Source organism: Ambystoma mexicanum, chromosome 4p (assembly GCF_040938575.1).
Source record: "Ambystoma mexicanum isolate Mex_15411 chromosome 4p, UKY_AmexF1_1, whole genome shotgun sequence".
In the NCBI taxonomy this organism is placed as follows: Eukaryota; Metazoa; Chordata; class Amphibia; order Caudata; family Ambystomatidae; genus Ambystoma; species Ambystoma mexicanum.
This window is the reverse complement of record NC_090927.1, coordinates 224,033,172-224,058,642: the sequence shown is the minus strand read 5'-3', so window position 1 is coordinate 224,058,642 and position 25,471 is coordinate 224,033,172. Positions and strand designations below refer to the sequence as shown.

General features: G+C 45.1%; 1 protein-coding gene across 1 annotated transcript in view; it reads right to left on the bottom strand.

Annotated features, from left to right (window-relative positions):
- Positions 1 to 25,471, bottom strand: part of XKR5 (XK related 5) — a 235,833-nt gene that overhangs the window by 195,207 nt on the left and 15,155 nt on the right. Inside the window, exons 3-4 of the mRNA XM_069605738.1 lie at positions 14,149 to 14,336; positions 252 to 461 (exon numbers count right to left, since the gene is read on the bottom strand). Coding sequence (XP_069461839.1) covers positions 252 to 461; positions 14,149 to 14,336 — 398 coding nt within the window. The remainder of the gene's footprint in view (positions 1 to 251; positions 462 to 14,148; positions 14,337 to 25,471) is intronic.

The following is a 25,471-nucleotide window of genomic DNA, read 5'->3' as shown; positions in this document are numbered from 1 at the left end:
TTTAAAACACTTGGGAATAGCCATAAAGCAAACTATCAATGTTTTCGTTTTTAATGCATTATACACGGCAGAAGAAGTTATATTTTGCCATAAGCAACTACATTCCTGTGCAAACATGTTTCAACCCCGTTTTGACTGACAAACTATTTTCCCCCCTTATGTAGATTTTGCCTGTATGGTCCCTTTCCAGTCCCAACATTTCAACGAAAAAGAGAAAAGGTTATAAGTATTTGCAGAATGATGGATCCTACCTGCAGCTGCCAAAGTCCAAAAATGATACACCCTGGCAAACACAGCGAGAGTCATGACTCGGGTGCCAAGCATGCCCATTCGCCACAGCAGCTGGCACAGCAGCGCCGCCCAAGGCATGTAAAGATGTCCCGGCTTCAGAAGACACATGAAGCGGCTGTAGCAGACCAAGGCCCAGGAGAGAGAGAGCAAGGACAGGCCAGCACTAACACCTGCAGACATCAAGTAAAGATACAACAAATACTAAACCGTCAGAGGAAAATAAAATACATCTGGCAAATATGTGTTCAAGGAAATCAACTGCAAATACATTCATCTTTCGAATCCTGCAAGCCAATAACTTGAGCTACATTAGAAAAAGATCCAACATTTCAAATGATATGCATGCTTTGCTAATAAAAAATTAAAAAAAAACTGCATTGTGCCAAGATACTTTTGGATTATAAACACACAAAACACTGGAGACAGCAAATTAGATAATATTAACCAGTGGCATAGTGCAATTTCACACTAAACTGGAAACGTGTTTTACGTGAGCCTTGTAAGGGGGAATACAATTTAAGAAGATTGGATTTAAATATAAAAATGTAATGTTTTTTTCCACGGTTTCATGTACTGGGGCTGGCCATCTACTGTTTGATGAAAGGACGAGAAAAGGAAACGTGGCTTTAGAATTGTGGATAGAAAGGTTAGTGCTTCACATTTAAATGTTGTACATCGACCAGCAATAGGCAATGCAGAATTGTCTGTGCAGTGTGTTTCAAATAAGAACCAGGTAATGCAAGAGCAGGATATGGGACAGCTGGCGGGGATGGAGGTGACAAACAGTGGGAATATGGACCGACAACTTAAGATATGTACAGTGTATACTGAAGGTTCAATCTTTAAATGGAGATTAAATATGCAGTCTGTGCAACATGGAAAAGGAGGCCATCACTGCAGTACTGGGTAGGGGCATCTACCCATCGAGGGATGCAGATGGAGTTTAAAGGCAGATTCGAAAGCAGGGATAGGGATTATGTTTTGGATCTCAGTGGGAAGAGAATTTCAAAGGAAGGGGGCAAGAAGGACACGAAAGTCGAAGGCGGAGGCAGTAGAGGGAATGGAAACGGTGATTAGAATGCTGTGGGATTTGAGGATCAGAGTTCGAAATATAGCAGTGGCCCAGGCCATAGATGGCGTGAGACTGACCAGGGTTCACCATTTGAAACCGTGTTTATTCAAAATAAAGAAGAAACGGCCTTACTTTCTCCAATCCAGGGGTTATTATAGATAATTGCGTCGTATGCATCTCGCCCAACTCCTCTTTAAGTGTGGTAGTTAGGGGTCTCTGGCTTTCCCTTTTGCACAGCCACGACAAAAGCCTGCTCGGCTTGTCCCCCTCAGAGCGCGCTCTGGTAGTTTTCGCTATGTAGTCAAATTTCGATGATCTCTTCCAGGCCTCTATTGTTTTCCCTGATCGCCACCAGTTCCTCCTCCCCTTCCCGCGTCCTCCGAGCATCTGCTTCCAGTTGTCTGATCCTCTCCTCGTTTACCTCCAGTTCCCGTTTTAGTGTCTGCCCGATAACTCCCGCACCCGCAATTGTTTCCCCTCTCACCACTATTTTCAGTGTTTCCCAGACAGTACTCCATGTATCTCCTCTCCCCACATTGGTGTCTATATACTCGGTCAGTTTAGTGCGGAGTTCTTCTTGAAATGTGCCATCCGACACAGCATCGGTCGGCATCCACCACAGTGGTATGGGGGGCCTGGGACCCTTCATTGACCAGACTAGTTGCAAGGGCGAATGGTCTGATAGCGACCTACCCAGATAGGCTGCAGATTCAATTTGGGGGAGATGCACCATATCCACAAGTAAGTAATCAATTCTCGTGTATAGCCTGTGTGGGGATGAGGAATAGGAAAATTCCCTTCTCTCTGTGTGTGTAATTACCTCCACACTTCCGATAGGTCCTGAGTCTCTATAACCTGCTCGAGTCGCGACATTATATTCCCCGTATCATTATGTAGCAGGATAGACCTATCCAGGTCACAATCATGCGCACAGTTAAACCCCCCTGCCCCCCCCCCCAAATAAAAAAGCAGTCACGATATGGGGCCAGTGTCTCACACAGCCCATTTAAGTATGCCGGGGTCCCATGATTCTGGAGGTAGGAATTCACTAAACAGACCTCATTTTGCTAGATGTTACCCTTAATAATCAGGTATCTCCCTTCTGCGTCCGCTACTTTTGATATTAAGCGAAAAAGGCACAGACGCATCTATCCAAGTATATACACCCCGTGCATATTTAGAATATCCTGCACCAAAGCCCTTTTGTCCCAACCCCCACCTGCCCCGAGTGCCTCTCCATTTTTGCATTGTTGCCTACTGTGAGATGGGTTTCCTGTAACAATGCTATGGACATTTTCTTTCTGTGCAAGGAGGACTTAGGGCCTCATTACAAGTTTGGAGGTAGCCATGCCCTTTATAAGGGCATGGCTACCCCCAAACCCGGGTTCCGGGTTCCCTGAATGGGGAAATACCAGGCCATTCTGACCTTGGAGGGCCCAGTATTTCCCCATTCAAGGAACCCGGACCATCCCCATTCCCATTTGAGCCCCCGTAGGGCTCAATGGCAATGGGGAGCATGCTAACAACGGGCCCCGTTGTTAGCATGCTGGCTGCTCGCGGGAGCCGCTAAGGATGTCTGGTAAAACCAGGCGTCCTGAGCGGGTCCCGCAAGCGGACCTCATAATGAGGTGGTAGGGGGTTAACGGCGCTGGCAGCTCTACCGGCGCCGTTAACCCCCTACCGCCAGGGTCGTAATGAGGCCCTTAATCCTGTTTCTGTGCATGTAGGTGCCCATACCCCGGACATTCCACGTCAAAAATTTAATGTCAGCTGCCATCCTTATTTGGTTTCATCTCTCCTAGCATTCCCCCTCAACCCCCCCCCCCCATCAGCAGCACACCAATTGACCCCCGCCCCCTTCCACTGCTTACTTTCGCCCCAACCACTTGCAGACCATCTCACCAATTCATGCAGCATTGCGAAAACACTTTTTAACCAGTAACATGTCACAAAACTTAACATTCTGCATCCAACTTTTGCAAGAAAGAGGTAGTGCTTAACCAAAAACAGCAGCCACTCATCCCATTGCAGCGCTCGATCGCCCTCACACCATCTTGACCTATCCAGGTCTTCATGTGCAGGTTTGTGCGTTGTCGGCAACGTGCCGGCACCTAACAGTCCGTGGGGGGGGTCGTACTCTGGTGAAGCGCCCAGATCGTCGTCCCGTCCATGTGTCGTATCTCAGTTTGCTATACAGTTGTTTATGTAACTCATGCAATGCTGCAGCTGCTTCTTGTACAATTGGTGTTGCGAGTCCTCCTCCCTCAGTGAGTTCGCTTCAAGCCTGTACCGATCAGGTAACTCGTTCTTCTCCTTGGTTTAGATTGTTGTGTTTCATCCACATCCTAGCCGCTGCTGGCGTCGCCAAAAAAAAACGGTCTCCCTTTATATATCACTTTGAGTCTGGATGGATACATCAGCATATATTTGAGGTGCAGTTGCCCGAGTCTTGCCTTAATTGGCACAAACGAATTCCTTGCCCGTTGGACTGCTGGTGTGTAGTTCGGATATATGGCTATATTAGAGTTATCACAGTGGATTTCTCTGCCCTCTCTTGAAAATCTCAGGATGGCCACTCTGTCTCGGAAGTTGAGAAAGTTTGCCATCATATGGCAGGGGTAGGGGTTTAGGGGGGGGGTTCTTTTGTAGAGATCTGTGGGCCCTGTCCACCACAAATCCTTGTGAGAGTTTGCCTGCCCCCATTTCCTGCAGAATCAAGTTTTCAACAAACTCAGTGGGGTTCTGGCCCTCCATCCCTTCCGGGATCCCTAGCAAGTGCATGTTATTGCGCATAGCGTGTCCTTCAGCATTCTCAGCTCTGGCCTCCAGCGCCACGTTCTTCCTTTCCAGCTCCGACGGTCTCTTCTCAAGGCTGCCAGTAGTGTCCATTGTCTCTTTGAAGTTGCTCCCTGTTCCTGACCCTTTCCGAGACATTGCAGACGTCCTCCCGCATTAGTTGCATATCTGATTTAACCTTCTCTAGCTTGGTGTCTATGAACGTTTTCAGGGCAGCAATTGCGTCCAACACCTGGCTGTCTTTAGTCCCGGCTTCCTTGTCCGATTGAGCTGGCTGCACCGCGGCTTCACTTTGTGGTTGCCCTTTTGGTGTGGCGGCGTTGAATGAATCCACGATTGTGGCTTTTCCCTTATTTTTTCCCTTGGACAGAGACATGCCGCAGAGTTGCTCGAATTGGCGGCTCACGGCTCTCATCACGTTCTCTGTGCCTCTCGTACAATGGGCAACAGCTACAGTTTGTGTATTGGCTTATAGTTCGGAGTCATTGCTGTGTATCAAATGTGGACGCAGCATGCAGGATCGTTTCCGTTGCTCAGCCGTAGGGTCTAACCTATGCCGCGCAGTTATGGTATTGGTATACGGTGCTTAGTGTCGGTCTCTTGTGCTGCCTGGATTGTCCCTTAGTGTGGGCTGATCCTCAGTGTGACCCCCGTTGGCTTATGCCTTCAGCGCCTCTGTTGTGGTGCACAGCTGCCCCACTACACCGGTCTGTCGGGTGCCTAAGCGGTATGTGGTCTAGAAGTGTGGTTATTTGCAATGACTCTCCCCCGCTACAGTGCAGGCACGCCAACCTCTGGTTCCCAACCACACCTGTGATGCCCAATGGTACAGCAGCTTACCAGCTCCTGCAGCAGGGTGAGTCGCATAAGTTGTTGCGCTGCAGGTTGGCTCCAGCAGCAGTGTGTTGTGCTGTTCCTCTACCCCAGCTCTGGACCTCCGTCACAGCACCAACTCCCGTTCCACCTGCATGCTCTGGCCGATTCTTCAGCCGATTGCCTCTGGATTGGCCCAATTATCCAATCTTCTTAGTGCCCACAGTGCGCTGTGGGCGCTTCTGTGGGTTGATCCCTTTTGGGCAGCCTGGTATGTCCAGTGTGTCTGGGCTCCCTCTGTCTCAGGTACAGGCAACCCGAGCCGGCAGCCTCATTCAGGTCCCCCACGCTGGTCAGTTGTGGGTGGTGATCTACTGCGGCTGCTTGCGTGTGCTGCACCAGCTAAGGCACTGCGCTGGGCTATGTGCTGTCTCTGGGTTTACAGAGCCCTCCCGTGCCTGCAGTGCCCCTCATAACCAGTGCTATTGTTGTAACTGCGTTTCCCCAACAGCGTTACCGCCCGTTACCCCCATACCTTATGTTTGGGCAACCGCTCATATCACTCTCTGGGGGCTCCGCAGTACATGTTCCTCTGGACTTCTTAGCCGTACCAGGCAATCTCCTTGTACTTCACTGCTACACGCTCCTGCGGGGCGTGCAGCGTTTAACATTCAGCCGCTCCACTTGCTTCCGCACAGGTGTTTGGCCGCACGCAGAGCTTCAGGCTGTCTGGCTTCAGCACGGGGTTGCCTCTGCAGCGTTCATTCCGGTATGCAGGTGTCTTCTGCCACCGGGTGCGCACTGTCCCCGCTTCGGGTCCTCCTTGTCGTGGCCGCAGTTCCTCCTTGATGCGCTCGGTCACCTTTGCGAACCCACGCAGCACCAACAATGGGTCAGGCACTCAGCAGCAAGTCCGCCCTCCACATTCAGCGGGTTGCCACAGGCAGCTTCTCCAGCTCGACACCCCTGCTGCCTTAACAATATCCGACTGCAGGTTCACCGGCAGTGTCTTCGGTGTTCCATTGCAGGAGGGGAGCCAGCCCGTCGCCGTGCAGCAGTTTTCAGGCATCGAAGCGGCAGGGCATGCCCCTCCCCCACCTCATCTTTCATCTCCACTCAGGCCGTCATTTTCTCCATGCTACGGGGTCTTTATAAGCCTCGTTCTCTCAGGCAGAGACGCTGAATTCCTCTGGACTCGCTCTGAGGTAGCAGAAACGCTTACTCTGCATGGTGCCGATATTTCCAGCCGTGTTGAATGCTGTTTTTAGCGAGTTAAAGGATCTTGGAAAGGATCAAGACGGGAGCTCAGTCCTGGCACAGCCTTACTCCATGAGCTCCAGCCACGCCCCCGGGATACCCCTCCATTGATAGTATCGGCACAGAGGTTTTTCTTCTCTCACCGTCCTCCGGCCCATACCTCCAACGATCAAGTCCCTTCTGGGCTGCTAGTCCACTTAATAGCCTCTTTGTAGGCTTTTGCCACACAGGTGTCCCTCGAGAACCTGTTGCTCTGTGCTTCTTGGCTGTCTGGAGGTCAGTGTCTCTGCCTCCCTGTAGCTCATTTGAAACTCCCAGGTCTCTCTCCATGTTTGCTTCGCTCCTCCCACTTATGATGCCATACTGAGACTTCCACAGTTTTCAGCAATAGTCCTTTCTTTGTGTTGTTGGCGTTATGCTCAGCCGGACTCCTTGGTGTTTCTTCGTCCCAGTGTCAGGCAGTTCTTTATTCTTTCCCACTCCTTGGTGTTTACTCTTCTCAGTACCAGATAGAGATTTATCTTTAGTAGTGGCACTACAACAAAAGATGTAGGAGGATTCTAGTTTTGTAGAGATTTCTTTATTTTATTGGATTCTTGAGTGAGGTGAAAGGGGAGTTCCTCCTCGGAATGGGAGTCCTTATCCCGGGGACGGACGGTGTCTATCCCTGTGAAATGCCGCTTTTTGACACCCCTACGGGGAATATCACATGGCAGGCTCACCTCCCTAGTCTCGCAAGGAAAGCCCAATCAACTTGGGGCTTAAGCAGATATTACTTAACCAAGATTCTGCTCCCAGGCTTAGCAGACGGCCTGTCTACACCTCATCTCCATTCCTTTTGACCTCATGGCCCAGTTAAAGTCTTCTATGGCCCATCCCCGCCTCTTCTATTTTTGTGCTGGTCTCTGCCCCTCTCCACTAGAGCCGACTATTGGTTTCCTCCTCTCGACTTCTCCAGCTACTGAATTCCTTTCCCTCTCTTCTCTCCCATCCCCAGGGTCTTTACTCTTCCCTGGGCTCCTGCTGTTCCTTGTTTGTCACTGCTCCCCCTTTATTTTCTCTTCCTCCACTTCACTCCTTTAAGTCTCCTACTTCTGTCTCTTTTTACCCTATATGTGCAACCACCTCCTCTCCTTTCCTTCACCTTAGATGTTTCTCCTCCTCCATCCCTCCTGCCCTTCTTGGATGTTTCACCATCTCCTGTCTGCTCTTCCCACACTTCCTCACCCTTGGGATGGTCACCTCATCCTTGTCCTACCCTGCTGTCCTTCTCTCCTACACCACCTCCTTTCTACTGTTCCCTTGTTAAACTCACTTTTTCTACTCCTCTTCCCGTCAACTCTCCCTCCCTCTCACTTACTCCAACCTCTCAGAGCCAACCCAAGAAGAAGACAAGCCCATGGTGAGGACATGATGTATGGAGGAAATAACACCAAGAAGCACAAGAGTACCACCACGGCCCAAGACAGGAGGCGAGCAGATCTGCAATTGTTAGGTAAGATTTTCATATTTATTAAACATCTTCCTGACCTGTGTCAACCCCAGGACATTTTGCTTGGACCTGGCTACTATTTTACCTTTTCCCTACCTGAATGGGAATCTTCTTCCCCTCTCATCTAGACTTTTTATGGAGGACCTTTGTAGGTCTCTGCATAGTGTATGGTTGAAGTTATAGTTTCCTACAACTTTTGGGCTTAGGCTGGGTTGCCCCGTTGGGCTCCCCTATTCATTTCCCTTTCCTATACTTGGGTAAACTACTGTTCCCAAGTAATAAAGAGGGATTTTCATCCCCTTTGCATTTTTTATAAGCGAGCCAGCACACGCCACCTTAGGTAGATTGTATCCCCCCAGCAATGTATCCCCTTTCTTACTTACCTAGTAACATTTTGTTAAAATTGCGAGTTTACATGAATGGCTGGTGGCAGTTGTTTTACCATCATGACTTTTAGTCTTCATTACTCGCTGGCTGATACATTTAGCCTTGGTAATGCACAGAATGATCACCATTTTGCTAAAATGCTGGGCTCCTTTTTTGCCATTTCTTGTGTGCTTGCTGTTTCAGAGGTCTTCCCCCTGCCAGTCTAGGTGGGAACAACCTCAGTGAAGTTTTTTCTTCAGCTAGAATCCTTTGGATTCCCATTGACCAGGCTCCAGAGAGAAGGCAGGAAGTGAGGGGGGAATCCAAAACTCTGCAGCCCTTTGTCTTTCACCTTGCCTGAAACGAACCAACTCGCAGTGGGGGGGGCAGGCTGTCTTGGACAGCCAGACTGCCCGTTGCTCTAAAACGCAGGGAGAGAATACAGACGTTGTGCTGTAGTTCTGATAAAAACTACAAACCTGGAAGTTACTGAAAAGTCGACCACTGGAGCTGAAACCAAAGAGGAAGATCAAGAAAAGACGGTTGTAGCGATTTCCAGCGACTGGAGAGCCTGCTCTGTAACCAGAGCCTTCCATTACCCTTCCTTCCTAGCAAACACAACACCCCAAAAAGGACGTCCCTGACCCAGAGCCTGGTGAGACCCACTAGACTCAAGACGACCTGCATTTTGAGCCATCGCTTAGCCTGCTGTGACCTTGCCGGGCTGCAAACCCCAATACGCTGGGACCTCAAGCCATTGTGCCGGGTACGGTGTTCCGAATTCTGAATCTTGCTAAATCTATGGGGGCATCCTGCTGGACCTCCAGAGAGCTGATTTGAGTCCTTGAAGTCCCCTCACCAGAGTGCTGGACCAGATTATTGACGAGAATCCGACCAGTAATAAACACAGCCGCATCCAGCCGCCAAGAACTCTTGTCTGGGGCCTTCCCCGTTGATCCCTGCTGCAAATTCCCTTCCAGTGTCCAAGTCTTCAGTCTGCATGACAAGGAACTCGTCAACCAGGATTTTTGTCTGCAGATCCTGAAGACGTACTGCTGCAAACTCTTCTTCGGTGCTGAGGTACTGTGTTGGCTAGGGCATTACTTCCCTTATGGCTTTTCCTGTGAAGCTTTGGGGGTGATTCATGTGATTGGGAGTCCTCTCATCCAGTTCACCCAGGTCCATTGCTGGAATTCCTCTACGGCGGCTTCTCTGAGCTCCCCGGAACCCTTTCACAAATCTAAAGTAAAATACTTACTTGTTTGAACAGCTTTCTTCAGGAACTCTGACTTTTCCTACAACTGTGCATATTCTGACCTGTCTGTTGGCCACTAGAGGCTAGTGATCCCCTCCTGCCACTAAGAACACTCATTCTCTAAGAATAGGGAAGGACTTAATAAGGTGTGTGCCTTTTTCCTAGTAAATGCAACAAGTGTTTAAAAGTGACTTACTTTTTAAAGAGTTGGTTGCTAACTGTTCTGGTAATACCTGAATCTCTAGCGCTGTAATACCTCCAGATCTTGGGCGCCAACAACAAATAAAATAAATACATAAACAGTCCCAGGGGAGATGAGAGGAGGGGAGGCATGGCTGCATCAAACCTCTTGGATTACTGCAGACTGAGATGTTAAATAATCAAACTGGCTACTTTTCTGTTCAAACGATTGTTAGGGCCCAGTCTCCTGCCCAGTCTCCTGCCCAAGTATTCCATTGTTTAATTTTTAGTTTTGGTTTCCAAGCAGGGTAGCTAAAGGGGGTTATATTCTTGCTGAACCAATTAACAGGCAGTGCTGGAAGATGCAGGGGCCATTGCTGAAGACTCACTTTGGTTATGCAATTTCTATTGCAGTAGAACATCCACTGCTGCAATTAAGCCATCAAGGCTCAGCAGACTGCCTAGACATAACACTGTTAGACCAATGTTTTTTTTACTGCTTGATGAAGCTAGCGGACAGAGATTTGTGAGAAACCAGAAGGTGTCTCACCCACTAGTCCCCGGGAATCTGTCCTCCAGGTGGCCAGGACACACTCATCTCTTTTGTATCCAGTTCCTGGGGTGGACCAGTGCGGGAGGATCACCTAGGTGACGGGTCTTCAGGGGAGGGGGGACACCTGATGGTGAGATGCTGTAACACCTTTACCCCATCTTACCCGGTAGGGTACTTGGGATCTCCCCCCCCCCCCTTTCCCTTTGCAAACACTTTCACACGGGTGCCTTGAAACACTTGTGTATAGGCGCGCTATAAATGCCATATCATATATCACTCTGGAAGAAAACAGACTCACACCCGAGCATTGTGCCTGACATGTCCCACTACTACGGTCAGGCAAGGTTAGGCAATTACTTGGTAACCACTCACACCCGACTTCCACTAAACCTCCCCACACGGATAAAAGGCAGAGCACAAGCGCACACTCAGAGCGAGGCAAAGCACACAAAGGAATATTGTTTGCCGGATGGCAGCTAAACGAGGGTAGAAAGATGGCTAACTTAGACGGGTGCGCAAGGAGTTAGATACCCTTGACCTTTCGTCAAGAACCTGTGACTTTTAAAAATCATTCACATTAAAGAGCGTAAGGCCAAGAAAAGAATCCTTCATTGTGTGCCGGAGATACCCGAGGCCCTCCTACTTGGCTGATCGAGTCGGGGAGGAGCAGCAGCCACTGTGGTACCATCATTGGCTCCAAGAACAAAGCAGCACCAAAAAGATCAACACAGCCGGTGAGTTGGGGAGACCGATACAATACTGGTCTGTGTTGAAGTCAAGGTTGTAAGTGGCAACATTGTATAAAGAGTTCAACTACGAAGATTGGTAACACGTATGTTGAAAGACGCGAGGAAAGGTTTATTGCTGATGTATGTTTGAACTCGAAGGAAGAAAGATACAATACCAGTAACAGAGTGGTCCGGCACCGCGAGTGTGCTCAATTGAAGGTCTGCGTGAGGTACCAGACAGGAAGTGGCAGAAAAAAGAAAGTGAAAGAGCTGGAATGAGAAATGAAGTGAACTTTAAACAAAACCCTTTGCACAATCAAAAGTCTTCGATTCTTGAAAGAAAGAGCTCTGAGCCCGAACAAGGGAGACCAATTGTGAATGTGAAAATCCTGACAAGAAAGGAACTTTTGTGCTGGTTTTATGTCATGTCAGGCCCTCTGCAACAAGAGACCTTTTATTTGGAAGGAGACTTTGGCACAGAAGGTCCTAATACCTATGGTTTGCACTATATCCTTGTGTCAGAGAAGCCAGTGTGTGTGCAAAGCTCGAGCGTGCCACCCTGTACCGTGCAGAAAACATGGGGAAGGGAAGCCAACTGCTCAACTATGCTTGCATATCATTTCCTGAACACTTTTCTTTTTGCATACATTCTTGTCCCACACCATTTGTATTTAGAAGTAAGTACTGGCAATAGGCTTATTGGTATAGGCTCTTTTATTTTGACAAAGGCTCCACAAAGACTGCGTTATTATTTGATGGTCGTAGCTTGCTCCTATCTTTAGATTTAAGATTAGATCAGTGTTTTTAAAACCTGGTTGAAGTTCAATAACCACCATTGAACTGTGATCACTTGTGTCCGCCTTCACTGTTTGATACAATGCCTTCCTTACAGATCCCAGGAGGGTGTGTTGAAGGTGAAAGTAGACAGCGAGTAAGAATGCCATTAGAGAGGAGCATGGCCATGGGCAGTCAGTTGGTGGGTAAATAACTGAACAACAAACAAGTTATGTCCCTCTGCTCACATGTCTCATCCCTCCAACTTGTACCCCAAGTACAATAGTGTTGGCTTATAGGTGGCACTTTAGCGCCACCTATAAGACAAATCATTGCACTGGAGAAGAGATGGGAGGGGTTGGGACGTGGGGGGGGTTGGGACACCTGCCACATATGTGGTTTGGTCATTTACCCACCCACTGACTTTATACTAATCCCCATGTCCATTTCACCCATTACCTGGCCCTCCTCACCCAAAGCAGACCCTCCTGGGGTATCTTTGGTAGGCCAGACAGTTTTTAGGTAGTGTTCTGAGAGAAAATGGTTTGCCTGCAAATGAGATCTTGGCGTTAAAAAATAAAATAAAAAGGCACAACCAAGTGGGTCTAAGTGGGTCTTTAGCCACCTGATTTATAAGCATTAGGTCTGTCCTTCATATGTTCATTGCACTGAAGTCCTATAAAAAAAAACAAGCATTCACAAAACCAACACTTTTACTGGTGTTGAGGTATTAGATAGGATAGTCATTTGCAGGGCACCGACGTCATATGCCCAGGTACTTACATCATTTTCCAGCTGTTGCTGTCTCATTGATAGTTGGTACCATTATGGCAGGGCCTGCAAATGCCCACGCAAAAGCCAAAATTGTTGGTTTTGTCAATGCTTGTTATATAACTTCTAAGTGTTTGAGGATTTTCTTGAAACAAAAAAAAAAAAGGTATGTTCTGAGGTCTTCGTATCCAACTACAGCCCTCAGACTAAGAATGGCTGCTCGACCACACTACCATATCTTGGATAGCTCAGGCTGATCCTGATGGGTGTAAACCCTGTTCATCCAACGTGGGCTTTCCTTAATCGGGTCACAGGCAGTGTAAAAAACCCTAACAAGGAGATACATTTTTGTACGTTTGTGGACTCCAGAACCAAATGTCCGCCTAGTGTACTCGTATTTCTGGATGATGTCAAGTACGTAGAAGGTTTCTGAGGTATTAGTTCCTTGTATCGAGATTTGCCCAATTGCTTCCTTCTGCGAGTAATCAGCCATGTTCATGACTGCACCACTCAGATACAGTCAATTTTTAATTATGCAGATGCCCGTCAAACTATTCAAACGAAAGCAGACAGACCTCTTTCATTTACTCACTCCTCCAAGTGCCTCATTCAGACCATGGGCTTGCTTTGTTGTAGTATGAACTGCATGCCTTTGGCATTTTAATGCATATGGTTGTCTGGATGTCAATAACTTTGCCTTATTCGTATCGCTGAACCTTTGCGTTTGTCAAATAAGAACACACTCGTCGTCCTTAAGCCCATCTTTTCCTATACTGCACAGACTTAAGACTTGATTTTCTAGTTCATTTGAAAGGGAGAAACGCTGGCAAAACAAATCCAGTAAGGTCCACAGAAATCATGCTGTATTAAGCACTTGACAGCGTAGCGCCAACTTCAAGATCCAATGCATGGCACACAGCGTCATTCCTGCCTGCACTCCAGCCAACCTATTCCTGGTCTTCAATTGTACCAACCCTTTACATGATTGGGATTTGCCAATATGAACTTACTCGCCATCTTTCTGTCGAACATTTGGGATCGGTTAATAGGAAGATTTTACACAAGAAAGAGAGGCTTTGCTTTTATGGCTGGCATTAGAGCAAACTAAATGTAATGCGGGAGAAAGTTAGAAAATGTGGTAAAATATACAATTCTTGGGTTAAGATGTTGCGAGTCTCCATACAAGCCACTTGATGCACAAGCGCAGAAAGCGTTGAGAACACCCATCCACTGCAGCTTCAATCAGAGACAGACTTCTGAAATTGCACAGGTGCTGAAGACTTCTCTCTTCCACGCCATAAATGTTGCTCTCCTCCTAGCAGCTTTAATACCTCATCGCTCACGTTAAGATATTATGAGCCCCCTGCCGCCCGGATGTTTTGGAATACAACTCTTGTGATCCTTCAGCAGGGGCTACACGGACTAGGTCAAACAGGAGTCCAGAACATTTGGAGGGCCAGATAAAATGTAACAATCATGAACACCCTCAGGCTACTGCAAGGCAGAGTTTAGAGCCCAGGAAATCCCCAAGTAACTGAAGAAATATATACAAACTAAAATTTAACGACTCACATCAGAGACACTTTTGACACATACAAAGAAGGGAATGTTTGTTTCAGAGTTTGAGAAACTAAATTGTTACTTTTGTTGAGCATTTTATGTAGTTGATTTCTAAATGAAAATAATCAATACACAAGGCAATCCAAAATACCACCATTTTGATTTGAAGCTTTATGAAGCCACAGTGGTGGGAAAGGATGGGCACTAGACCATGCTACAGCAGAACAGTTTTGATCTCACCTGGATAAAGGTCTGCTTCGTCTAGGGCCAGGTAAATGTAAGCCTGCAGCAACAGGTGTGGTAGCGTCTGGAGGAGAGCTTCCAGGAGCCGCAGGAGAGAGAGGTCCCCCAACTTCATGAGCAGCTCGCCGCTGTTTGAAGCTCTCCCGTCGCATTCCTTCACAGTGACCCAAAAGGAATCCCAGTACCTGGTCAAAATAGAACAATCAGAAGACGCTTCATTTGTTACCAAGTTCTAAAGCATGACCATAACCTTATGAGGATTAAGAATTAAGGTGGCAAACAGGATCTTACAATACAAGAACAAGGCATGTAATGGCGATTACTGAAAAAAGAAATATTGCTGTCCTAAAAAGTAACAGATCAAGCGTAAAGTTCACACTTATGATATGATAGGTTATTTATAACGCGCTTAATACCCAGAGGTTTCTAAGTGCGGACCCAGGGATCGAACCTGTGTTGCTCCTTGTCGTCTTGCTTCCAAGGTGAGCATGTTGCTCCCGAGCTATGCCGCCCAGACACTTGGCTTGTGTTGTGCGGTCAGTACCTGGGGAAATTAGCAATGCATTGCAGTTCAGGGTCTCAGATCGTAGGGAGGACTGTGTCAGCATGTTAACATTATTTAAATCCCTTCGCTCAAGGATAAAGTTAGTTTTACGCCTAGAATTATGTATCCCTCCAGAGATTGTAGATGTCTTTGCAAGCTACTCGGGAAGGCCACTTCGAACATCTTTATGAGCTAAGTATCCAAGCTCAATTTGGGCCTGGCTTTTAATAAAAAAATAAAATATAAAATAAACATTCATATTTTGTGACTATGAATGTTTCATGACGTGTCTTGTGCAGCATGACCTTAAAAGGAACCAATACAGAACCCTTACAGAATCTAATCGGGACAACCTGGAACGAATGTCAAAACCTACATCTCAGGAACGTCACGTTTAATTTCTCTAAACGGATACAACTGATAAGTGGCAGACTTTAACACAATGGTATTTGTTTGTCCATTCAATATTTCACCTTTTCATTTCGTTTTTAATTTAGATTTGCCACCATTAATTAATGAATCATTTTCTGTTAACACTAATTGTTTTCATTTGCAATGTTTTGTTTTGACTGCAGTGGTGCATAATGCCCAACAATGCAAGAACTTGCCTACTTGTTGTGGACATCATCTTCGTATTCCTGCAAGTCTATCCTTCCATTATGGTAAAAGAAATGCAGCCCATCCATTTTAGAACCCATCTAGACCTCAGGCAAGACTGGCACTGCATAATCTTAATCCCTCTCTGCATTACTAATGGGTTAACTGGGTGGGGGTGCGGGGAGGGCAGTCACGATGTGTCAAGTATATGTAGTGCATTATGAATTGATCCAATGGGGAAATGTACCCACAGGATTGGGAAGTGCGCTGTTCCCTGCGGGTGAGGAAGGCGATTTAAAAAGTAAATCACACACAACACCCAAAGTTCCCCGAGACCTGATGGATTCCTTGCTTCCTTCATTTCTTCTTGTACCCTTTCCTCTTGGTTTCTGCAGTAGTATCAGATGAAACTGGACGTATTGCGCGTTTCGATTTGTGACCACAGTGGTGCCTTTGACTGTACAATTATTAGCCAAAAAAAGGACTGGTCCACCTGCACATCATCGCCAACAAAGGCGACCAAAAAGATCTGCCAGGTGAAAGGACACAGCACCACAATTTTGGAACAAGCTTCCCCACCTTCGAGACCAAATCAGTTCTGAAAATCCCTAAAAATCACTTTGTTCAAGACTTCAGGTGTGTGACTTGGTGAAGCGGGCATTCAGTGCCTTAACAAAAGAACAGTGTATCACTGAGCTACTTGCGACTAAATTAGAGGTTGGAATTGGATTTCTAACTGATGGCAAGACAACAACAACACAGCAACTTTGACAGTGCATTTTGCCATTCTTTCCCATCTTTGTCCCTTTCCTACTCCTCCATCTTCCTCCTCCCCACCTCCCACTAGCTTGTAAGCAATTTGTTTTTGCAGGTAGTGCGATACAAAAACAAATAAATGTACTGTTCTTTTTTTTTTCTTAGCCGCTCCCGTCCATCCATTTGCGCACACTGCAGTCCTTGTTGTCTAGCCCACTTGAACCTTTTGTTTATGCCCAATTTGTATCCTTGTTACCGCTTGTTAGGGGAGTTTTCCTAAAGTCCCACTTTAGCGTAAGACTTTAGTAAGCTATCCCAGTGGTCTGTAGATCCCCGACTCTTTGTATCAGTCTGTACTAATCAAGGTCCTTGCTAGAGTGGCAGAGATATGCCTTTTAACTAAATGTTCAATCCTGGGAAGATCATTTTATCGATCTGTGAAGTGTCTGCCAAAATGGAGATGCCATTTATGGGTTTTGTTTTGTGGCAGGAGGAGCAGGCATAAGGTAGGACTTGTGTTGCTGTGTGGGGGTGGCAAAACACTAGATACTGGCTTTATATTTTGGATGGTGGGAATGCAAGACACCAGATCTAGGTGTTGTGTGGGTATGGGAGGCAGCATAGCGGGATCGGTCTTGTGAGGGTGGAGAGAAAGGACACCACAACTAGCTTTGCACTGTGGTTTGCGAGAAGTCACCATAGGATGTGTGGCTGTGGGAATCCATGTATGGAATGTGTTGAGGGGGAGGGGGGTAGGATGGCAGTTGGGGTTTGGAGACTGGATGCTGGGTTTGGCTTTTTTTTTTTTAAATCGTTGTTGGGGAGCAGATCCTATATATAGATGATGTGGGCATGGGGCAGTAGGACACAGTCTGGATTTTGTGGTATGCTGTGTGCAGTAAAAGTAGCATTCCCAAGAAGGGAAGACTGTTAAGGGTGAAACCCCCAGCTGAGAAAACAATATTCCAAGAACACCCAGAAGCAAAGCAATCGCCTCCAGTATAAAAGCTTAAAGAAAATCTGGTTGTTCAGCATATAGCTTTTTCAATACTGAAGTGAAGACTAGTGTTGGGAAGGAGATTAACCTATCCCACCCTCCTAGGCACTTTAGAGTAAGGCAAATCACATAAATACACATGTTATGGGGTAGGGAGGTGTATTAAGGGACCCTGCATGAACACAATACTATGTGAAAAAGACCTTGGTGGGAAGCGGGGGAAGGTTCAAGTCAGAGAAAGAGCCAAGTGTTCCACAGGAGTGATCGCCCTCGTTACAGTGACACAACAAAAGACCAAGGGCCTCATCATGAGTTGGGCGGTATCCCAGCGGTATTACTGTACGGTATCTCCAGCATATTTATCCCCAGCTTAGAGCTGGTGGTAAATGCTGCCAGACTGTTTGGACAGACCTTTAAATGTGGTAGTAATAGCCTTACCGCCGCATTTAAGGGCTACTGCCGAGCTTGTGATGAGCCCTCAAGAGTCCCATATTCTTAGAAAATAGACTTTGGCACATGGGTGCTGATCATGGAGGCAAAAAAGGCAAGCGACTCACAGGGACAGTCACCCTAAATATCAAGCCTACTTTCCAAGTGAAGAATACACCAAGAGTGAACTTCCTCATCACAGTGGTGACAAGTGTCTTAAAAATCAAGAGTGCCTTGGGAGTGAACTCCCTCATCAAAGTAGGAAACCTAACTTGCAGGAAAGAGACCAAAAGGATCAAGAGCTATTTGGGAACAATTTCCCCTGTATTCAAGACACAAATAGCCCTAAGAGGGTATCAACACGGAGAAGAAGAATTGAGAAAAGATTAACTCACTGGTTTATTAATCCTTGGGAGGAAGGGAAAGAACTTATAAAAATGTGTTCAAGAGGATACAAAGGAACAGTCTTGAAAACTTCCCCAAACAGATCAAGAGAAGAAAGTCATTCTCCTGGTCTTAGTGCTTTTGGTAAAACAGACCCTTTTCCAAGAGACTGCTATGGAGTCAACCAAGTCTGGATGGTTTCATCAGTAGAAGGGAGTCATTCTCCTGGTCCTGTGAAGAAGAACCTGGAACTAGGTCTCCAGATAAGCATCATACCAGGCCTTTTTATGCATTCAAATCTTGTAAATACGACACCTTTATTCTTTTCCTGTGTAAATTTACACACAGGTTTAGAGCAGAGGGCAGTGCAAAGATCAGGCTATTTGACAAAACTAGAAAGCTTCTTTTGATTTTTATCTACCTGGCAGGCCAAGGAGAAAATCCCAGAATTGATGGAAATAGCTTTATGCAAAAATTATTTCGAGTTTAATGGGAACTTTTTCCTACAGATAAAAGGCACGGCTATGGGTGCGGCTTTCGCACCCAGTTTGGCTATTCTTTTCATGGCAAAATTTGAATCCCTTCCAAAAATCAATTCTATATTGGAAGCGTTACATAGACGACATCATTTTTATTTGGGAAGGACCAGAAGATGAACTCTAAGAGTTCTTTTCCTGGCTCAACCAGATTGATGCCAACATTAAATTCACACTTGAACATTCCAACAACCAAGTTCTTTTCCTTGACCTAATTATTGGACATCAAGATGGCCAGTTTAAATGCATCAATTTCTATTTCTATTTTATTTTGACCAATATGTGTTCGGTTGTGCACTTTAGGACACTTTTCCCTTAAGTAACTTTGTCACCACCATTTTTTCAGTACCATCAACGTTTGGACACGGCATTCAACTGTCTCCGCTTTACAGCCTCGCATTTCCTCTTTTGACTAAGGTAACCCTTTAAATTATATGATATGTTCGCCATCCTGTAGATTTCTCTGCACTCAGATAACTTGCCGTTATCCATTTTCCCTGTAGACTCCGGCTACAGCGTTCCGCCTAGCTCATTACGCAGGCCTTCTTCAAATGATTACCCATTCTGACCGTTCACGTTGCACAAGGTAGGCTCCGACCTCGCAGTTTGAGGCTCCTTTCCCCCCCCCTTTTTTCTAAACACTATTTTAACCTTTCCTATCCATTTGTAGATACCCACCCCCTTGAACCACGTCCTGATGAAAGTCCGGACCCTTCACTAAACTACACCACAACGCTCAAGTGAAGTCATATTTCCATCCCGGACTGGAAACATATTTATGTGTCGGCAACCAATACTACTATATGTTCAAAGTAGTAATGCAAACCTTTTTTTCCACTTAATATGTTACTAACCTCCACCCATTTCAAACTGTGACGTTTAAAAACAATACTAATGTTGTGTTGAGGTTTTGGCTCAAGAAACCCTTAAATAGGTTTTGTGTTTAGACCCATTGTTTTTTAAAAATGTGTAAATAAATTGTTGTTTTTGCTGTAATCTCCTCAGCCTTTCTACTCTTTCGCCAGCATTTATACACTGGCTATCTGCTTTCTCTCAGCCTACCTTTCTATATGGTCAGACTAGGGGTAGCCTATGACTCTTCCTTTTTCTTCCTATACTATTAGCCTTTTTGAGTCAGGCCCCCCTTCAACAAAAAAGAAGGCTCTAAGCCCCCCCTGTTTCTACCTACCCAGTTTAAATGCAGCCTACATAGGAAACCCAGTGCCAGAAATACATTATTACACTACACAAGTGATCACCCTCGGCACCTCAAGGACAACCTTGTATCTTCGTGTTAGAAGGACCTGTACCGATATCCATGATTTTAACCAACAAGTGAATCAAACGGACACTAGACTCCGAGAGAGAGGCCATCCTAAAACCCTCATCAAGAGATCTAGGAAACGGGCAAGATGGACGGACCGTACTCTCTTACTTACTACAAAAACACCACAAACGGAGAGTAACAACATGACCTGTGTCCTTACACACGGTACTTTAGCTTTTCAAATTAAGAAACTCATCTTAAAACATTGGGACATCATTAGACTGGATCTTCCGGAGGAACCTTTACCCCGGTTTGCTTTTAAAAGGGCTCCCAATATTCGAGACAAATTGATACATTCCAGCTTTAGCAAAAATTCCGCAAAAACTCATCATCTATGGGACCTGCGCTCAGTTAAGGGCCATTACCCATGTGGCTCATGTAGTGCTTGCCCCTTCACAAGAAAAATGAAAGATTTCAAAGTAAATGACTGGTTATGGACTTTTCCTAACCTGACAAATTGCAAAACCAAAAACGTGGTCTACTGTATTCAATGTCCGTGCGGATTACGGTATGTTGGTCAAACCAGCAGAGCGGTGCACATCAGGATTACGGAGCATCGATCACGAATACGATGCAAAATGGTTTCGGCACCCCTGGTTAATCACTATATGACTACCAATCACTCACCCAATGATGTATTGTGGTGGGTATTGGAAACAGTCAAAAATTCCACCAACACACATAAAAGTTTGTTGGACAAGGAGGGAGGTGGATTTTTCGATTGGGCACTCATGTGCATGGTCTAAATGAGGAATTCATCCCACCGTTATAATGTGGCTCCATCCCTTCTTTTGACAATCCAGCATCTGGCACTTGAGCCTGCTTAGTACGGGCTTTACTTTCTATTGCACCTTCTTTTCAGTTTCAACACAGAGTTTCTAAGCAATTCTAATTCCTTTTGAAGCTTCTCCTCATTCATTTTAGGACGAGCAGCTTGTTTTATTCTTCAAGGTGCTCTTTCACATTCTAGCTGAGCGGGTCTGCCACTCATTGGGTAGACCGTACTTGTGGACTCACGATGCGTACTCTTTCGCTTCATTTCCTTTGCAGTGCCCGGCCGTCTCGCGTGCCTCGCACACTTTGAGACTCTTCGTCCGGTTTCTTTCCCCGGGGCTTTGTTTGCCCTGCTAGGTGTGTTGTATATCACCCATTCGTGATTGGCTGCACAATGCAAGCCAATCGCTATGGAGGTGTGTCAGCCTGACACGACCTCGTCAGAGCGAGGTTTTCTACGCGCAACGCGTTACCTTTCTTTTGAAGCGTCATTACACTGCCAGTCCTCTTACACTAGACATGCTTCATTCTTTGCGCTTCATATATTTTGAGACTCTGCGTCCGGTCCCACTTCCCAGGGCTTTGTTTGCCTGGTTAGGTATGGTGCTTTCAAGCCACTTGTGATTGGCCGCACATTGCAAGCCAATCACGTAGGGGGTGTGTCAGTTTGATAAACCCTCGTACGCGACGCGTCATCTCTCTTTCAAGGCGTCATTACGCTGCCAGGTACAACATAAGTTATGCTCGCAGCCTAGGCCTCTCTGCCAGACGCATGCGGCACTTCTTGTGATAACATCGGTTCCGGCTACACATTCACTCGTCCGTCCAAGCCGACGGTAAGCTTCTGTGTCCGTGATGCCTTTTCTTCATGATAGCATGTTACTTGTAACGGGCTTAGAAAATCACCTCTTTTTTCCTTTTTAAAACTCAGATACTCCGTGCACGTTTGAGCATAATGCATTATTTTGATGAGCTCTTTTACACAGATGCATAATGCATTATATTGATGAGCTCTTTTACACAGATGCTCTCCAATTACTTACGGATTGTGGACAATTACAGCCACCCATAGTACTTATGATGTTTTCTCTGTTCTGCCCCCCTTTCTTCTCTCTCTCTTTGCACAGATCAGGTATTTATTACCGATCATCGTCCCTTTATTGGACATCTACTTGCCAGCCATTCGTGGCAGTTATTCTCCCTTTGCTCAGAAGTTGTCAATCCTGACATTGGCTTTGATTCATTCACGACAGATGTCACGACGTGAGAATTCGATATACCTTTTCATTCAGGTACATTCTTTTCCTTTCTCATCATTTTTTCTACCTTTAATGCCTCCCGTGGCAGATTTGTTAAGCTTCAAACACTCATTTGAGCCAATTCTCATTTTATTCAATTCTTACATGAATTTATTTTTAGTGATGATTATTCTCAATCCTTGCTTCATCAGGCTCCACCCTGACGTCGGGCTTTGTGTCTAGAAATTCTGCCTTTGATGAATTCCTCCCACATTCACTTTGGGTAAGGTCCCCCTCTTAGGTAGTTCACAATCAGTAGTCTGATTAAATTTACAATTGTTTGGCCTGAACGGTTAGGGTCCTAATACTTGATAAACCCATGTCATGTGTTTGAGTGACACATAGCAAGTCACAGTGTCATTTCGGTGTATTATTCTATGTACATATTCATTATGTGATGGATTGTTTTGTCTGCTTCCCCGCAGGGAAGATCATCAGTTACTTAGCCCCGAGGAAGGCGGTTCTTTCAAAAAGGCCTTACAGGTGGCCCGCCGAAACGTAACAGTGGTCTCATTTTGTTGAAATTAATTTCCTTGTCTGATTTCTTAAATACATCATTTGTGTTTGAGACCCTTAATCCTGCACTAGAACAAAGTGTAATGTTTACGTATTTTCTGCATGGGAAACTTTTGTTCTAATCACAACATTTCCTGCTTATTTTACATGGTAAACTAGGATATTTACCACAAAAGCTGATTCCTCTTTTCTTTTTGCATCTGTTGCAAATACTTCTATCACATTCTTGCCAAACGTATAGGAATTTGTGTATTTGTTATATGTATTTACTTTTGTCAAACAAATAAAAAATGGTAACATATATATTTTTCCCAATAAGTTGTGTGTGATGTGATGTGATTTTGCATTGCTTTGTGTCTCTCTTGGACAGTCTGGGTAGTTTTAAGTTAGGATATTCATTTGTTGGATACCAAGTTAACCAAATCAGTAGCTTTCTTCAAACTTATTCTCTATAGCTTGTGTATTTTTTGTTGCGAAGGTTTGAGAGCCCCTCACTAGCTGTACCACATTTGGGGCAATACCCTTTTCTTGTTCAAGGAGAAAAGCCTCTGCACACAGTGATACAAGAAATGGTTTATTTCTGGTTAGCTTCTGCTGTGTTTTGTCTTGATGTTCATGGAGCAAACAAAAGCATTGTGCATATTTAGTTTCATAGCATTTTAGGGTTGTATAATTAATAAGATGGAAAACTGACTTAAAATTGAGAATTCTCCTTTATAAAAAAAATATGCTTTTTTCAGTGAAAGCAAACGAGTATTGCACAAAAGTATTTTTCAGATTTCCTGTGCATTTATAATTAAGATAAATCTATATGATGCGTTCATATACATTGTGTAGCAGAAGGTTTTCCACAAATGTAATACATTGTTTGAAACCAGACTGCTTTGCTGAATAACTGTTTTGTTTCTAATGGGTCCTATTCATTTCAAGCGTTGTCGTGTTTTGGTTGCCTGTTGCATTCTTTTTACACTCTTGCAGAGGCAAATCCTTTTCACATTTATAATTTAAACTCCAATTATAAAAACAGTGCGCAAAATGAGGAGTATGCAAGGTCTAGTTTACATCCATTCAACATTAACTTACAGTCAATGGGGTTTATTACTATGAATGATCAGAGGCAGCATAGTCCTTGCTCAAGGTTGAGCGATTGTCATAACGCCAATCACAGGTGTTAAGTCCCTTTCAAATCTTCCAAGACTATAATTAAAACATCCAAAACCTGACTCTCCAAGTGCAAGCGCTGTTCAAAAACAAACAAAACCGCAAGTTACATTTGTAATTGAAATAGAAACTCAGCAAACTTGTCCATGCAGTGCTAATCCAGATAGCTATTTAACTTTTTCATGTAGCGCTTCATGCATGGTTTGTCCAGATGCTACGCACTGTAATTATTATACCTCAGTCGATAGTTGGTTCACCGACCTCGGAAGGATGTTAGCTGGTAAGATAGCTCAGCTGGCTGAGTGCTCGCTGCTATCTGTGCATGATCTGAAGGCCACAGGTTCGAATCCCAGCAAGGCTCACTTAGCCTTTCATCCTTCAGAGGTCAATAAAGGAGTACCAACTGTGGTTGCGTGATAATTATATGTAAATATGTCCAAATAAAGTGGCGAAACGACTAATGGAAAGAGATTGGATTACGACACTCGAGGTGGCTAAAAACTACAAATTAACAGAGGGCTTCCCAACAACATCAATGAAAGTGAATACAGTTCGGAGTCACCTAGAGAAATTCCCGGATAAACTCCTAGCGAGGCTAGTTCTAAGATTCAGACTGAATCAGATAAAGACCAACGAAGTATTGGTGGCCAGAAAACAATCTACCTCTAATAAATGCCGATACTGTGAGGAAAAAGACAGGATAGAAACTAGCCGACACCTCCTTCTGTCCTGTACAGGAATACAATTCACCAGAGAAAGACATCGGAGTAAAATCCTAGCAACTTTCAAAACTTTTGATGAAGAGAGTTGATGGATCGCCTTTAACATCAGGACAAAGACGCAATGGGTGACTGCCGTGGCCCTATTCTTCAAAGAGCTTGACTTGGACCATCGCAAAGAATCCTCATTGACAAAGTAGGACTGTCTGTCCCCAAACTCTCGAAAGTTTGGAAAAAGCGTGGAGCAAGCTGGATCCATCTACCCCTCGTTTTATTTTGTAAAAATTGTCCTACAATTAAAATAAAAAAATAAAAAATAATGAATATGTTCTATGTACAGCGCTTTGCCAAACGCACTATATAAATAACAAATCATTAACTCTGTCTAGCCAAAATTTGACCATGAGATTAGGGATAGAATTCAACATGGAGTCCTTACCTCTCTGCAATGTTGTATCAGAACATTAGCATACCATTAGATAGCAGTAGCTCCAGGAAATGAGGACTTCCATTAAACATTAAAAAGAAATCTGCTATCAAACCTCAAAACACACAATAGAATTCAGGTTTGCTTTACATGTAATTGGCTAGGTTTTTGTATCTGAATTTTTTTTATAAAATATACAGAAGATACCAAATGGCCAGACCTTAGAGAAATAATGAAAGGCATATTGTGTGACTTAATCGCCATGTATTAGCTGAACATCCTTTCTGCAACACGTTTTAGGAAGTGAACCAGCTGTAGAGTAGCTGGGAATTGGTACATAAATAAATTAGTTTGTCTAATGCTGAATTCCTTCTAATTATGGTTTACTGAATACCTAATATACAAAGCTTTTCTAATTCGTGTTGGCCTGCCTGCATATTTTAACTAATCACTATCAAAGTTATATTAAGTCTACCTTTGGGAATCTTGCACTGCTGAAATGACTGATCCTGTTCTATGTGGGTGGTTCTCCCACTGCTGTATGAGTGAGGCACATGCTGGGCATGTTCTTTGTGACAGTAATTTGGACTGCTGGGGCCTATGATGTTACATATGTGAGTGTAGCTTGCACGGATGAAGCAAGGCCCTTACTGTACCTCTTCAGCATGGGGGTGCTTGCACTGCTCCATCTCATGCAGTTCTTTCTCTGTGCAAATGGGACTTATACTGCTGTGACCTACAACATATATGTTCCAAGTGTGTTAATCTTGCATTGTTGAGACTCACAATGTCCTTTTCTATGTGAGGAAAGCATGATGTACTGAGATCCATGGTATACCTTTTCTGTATTAGGAG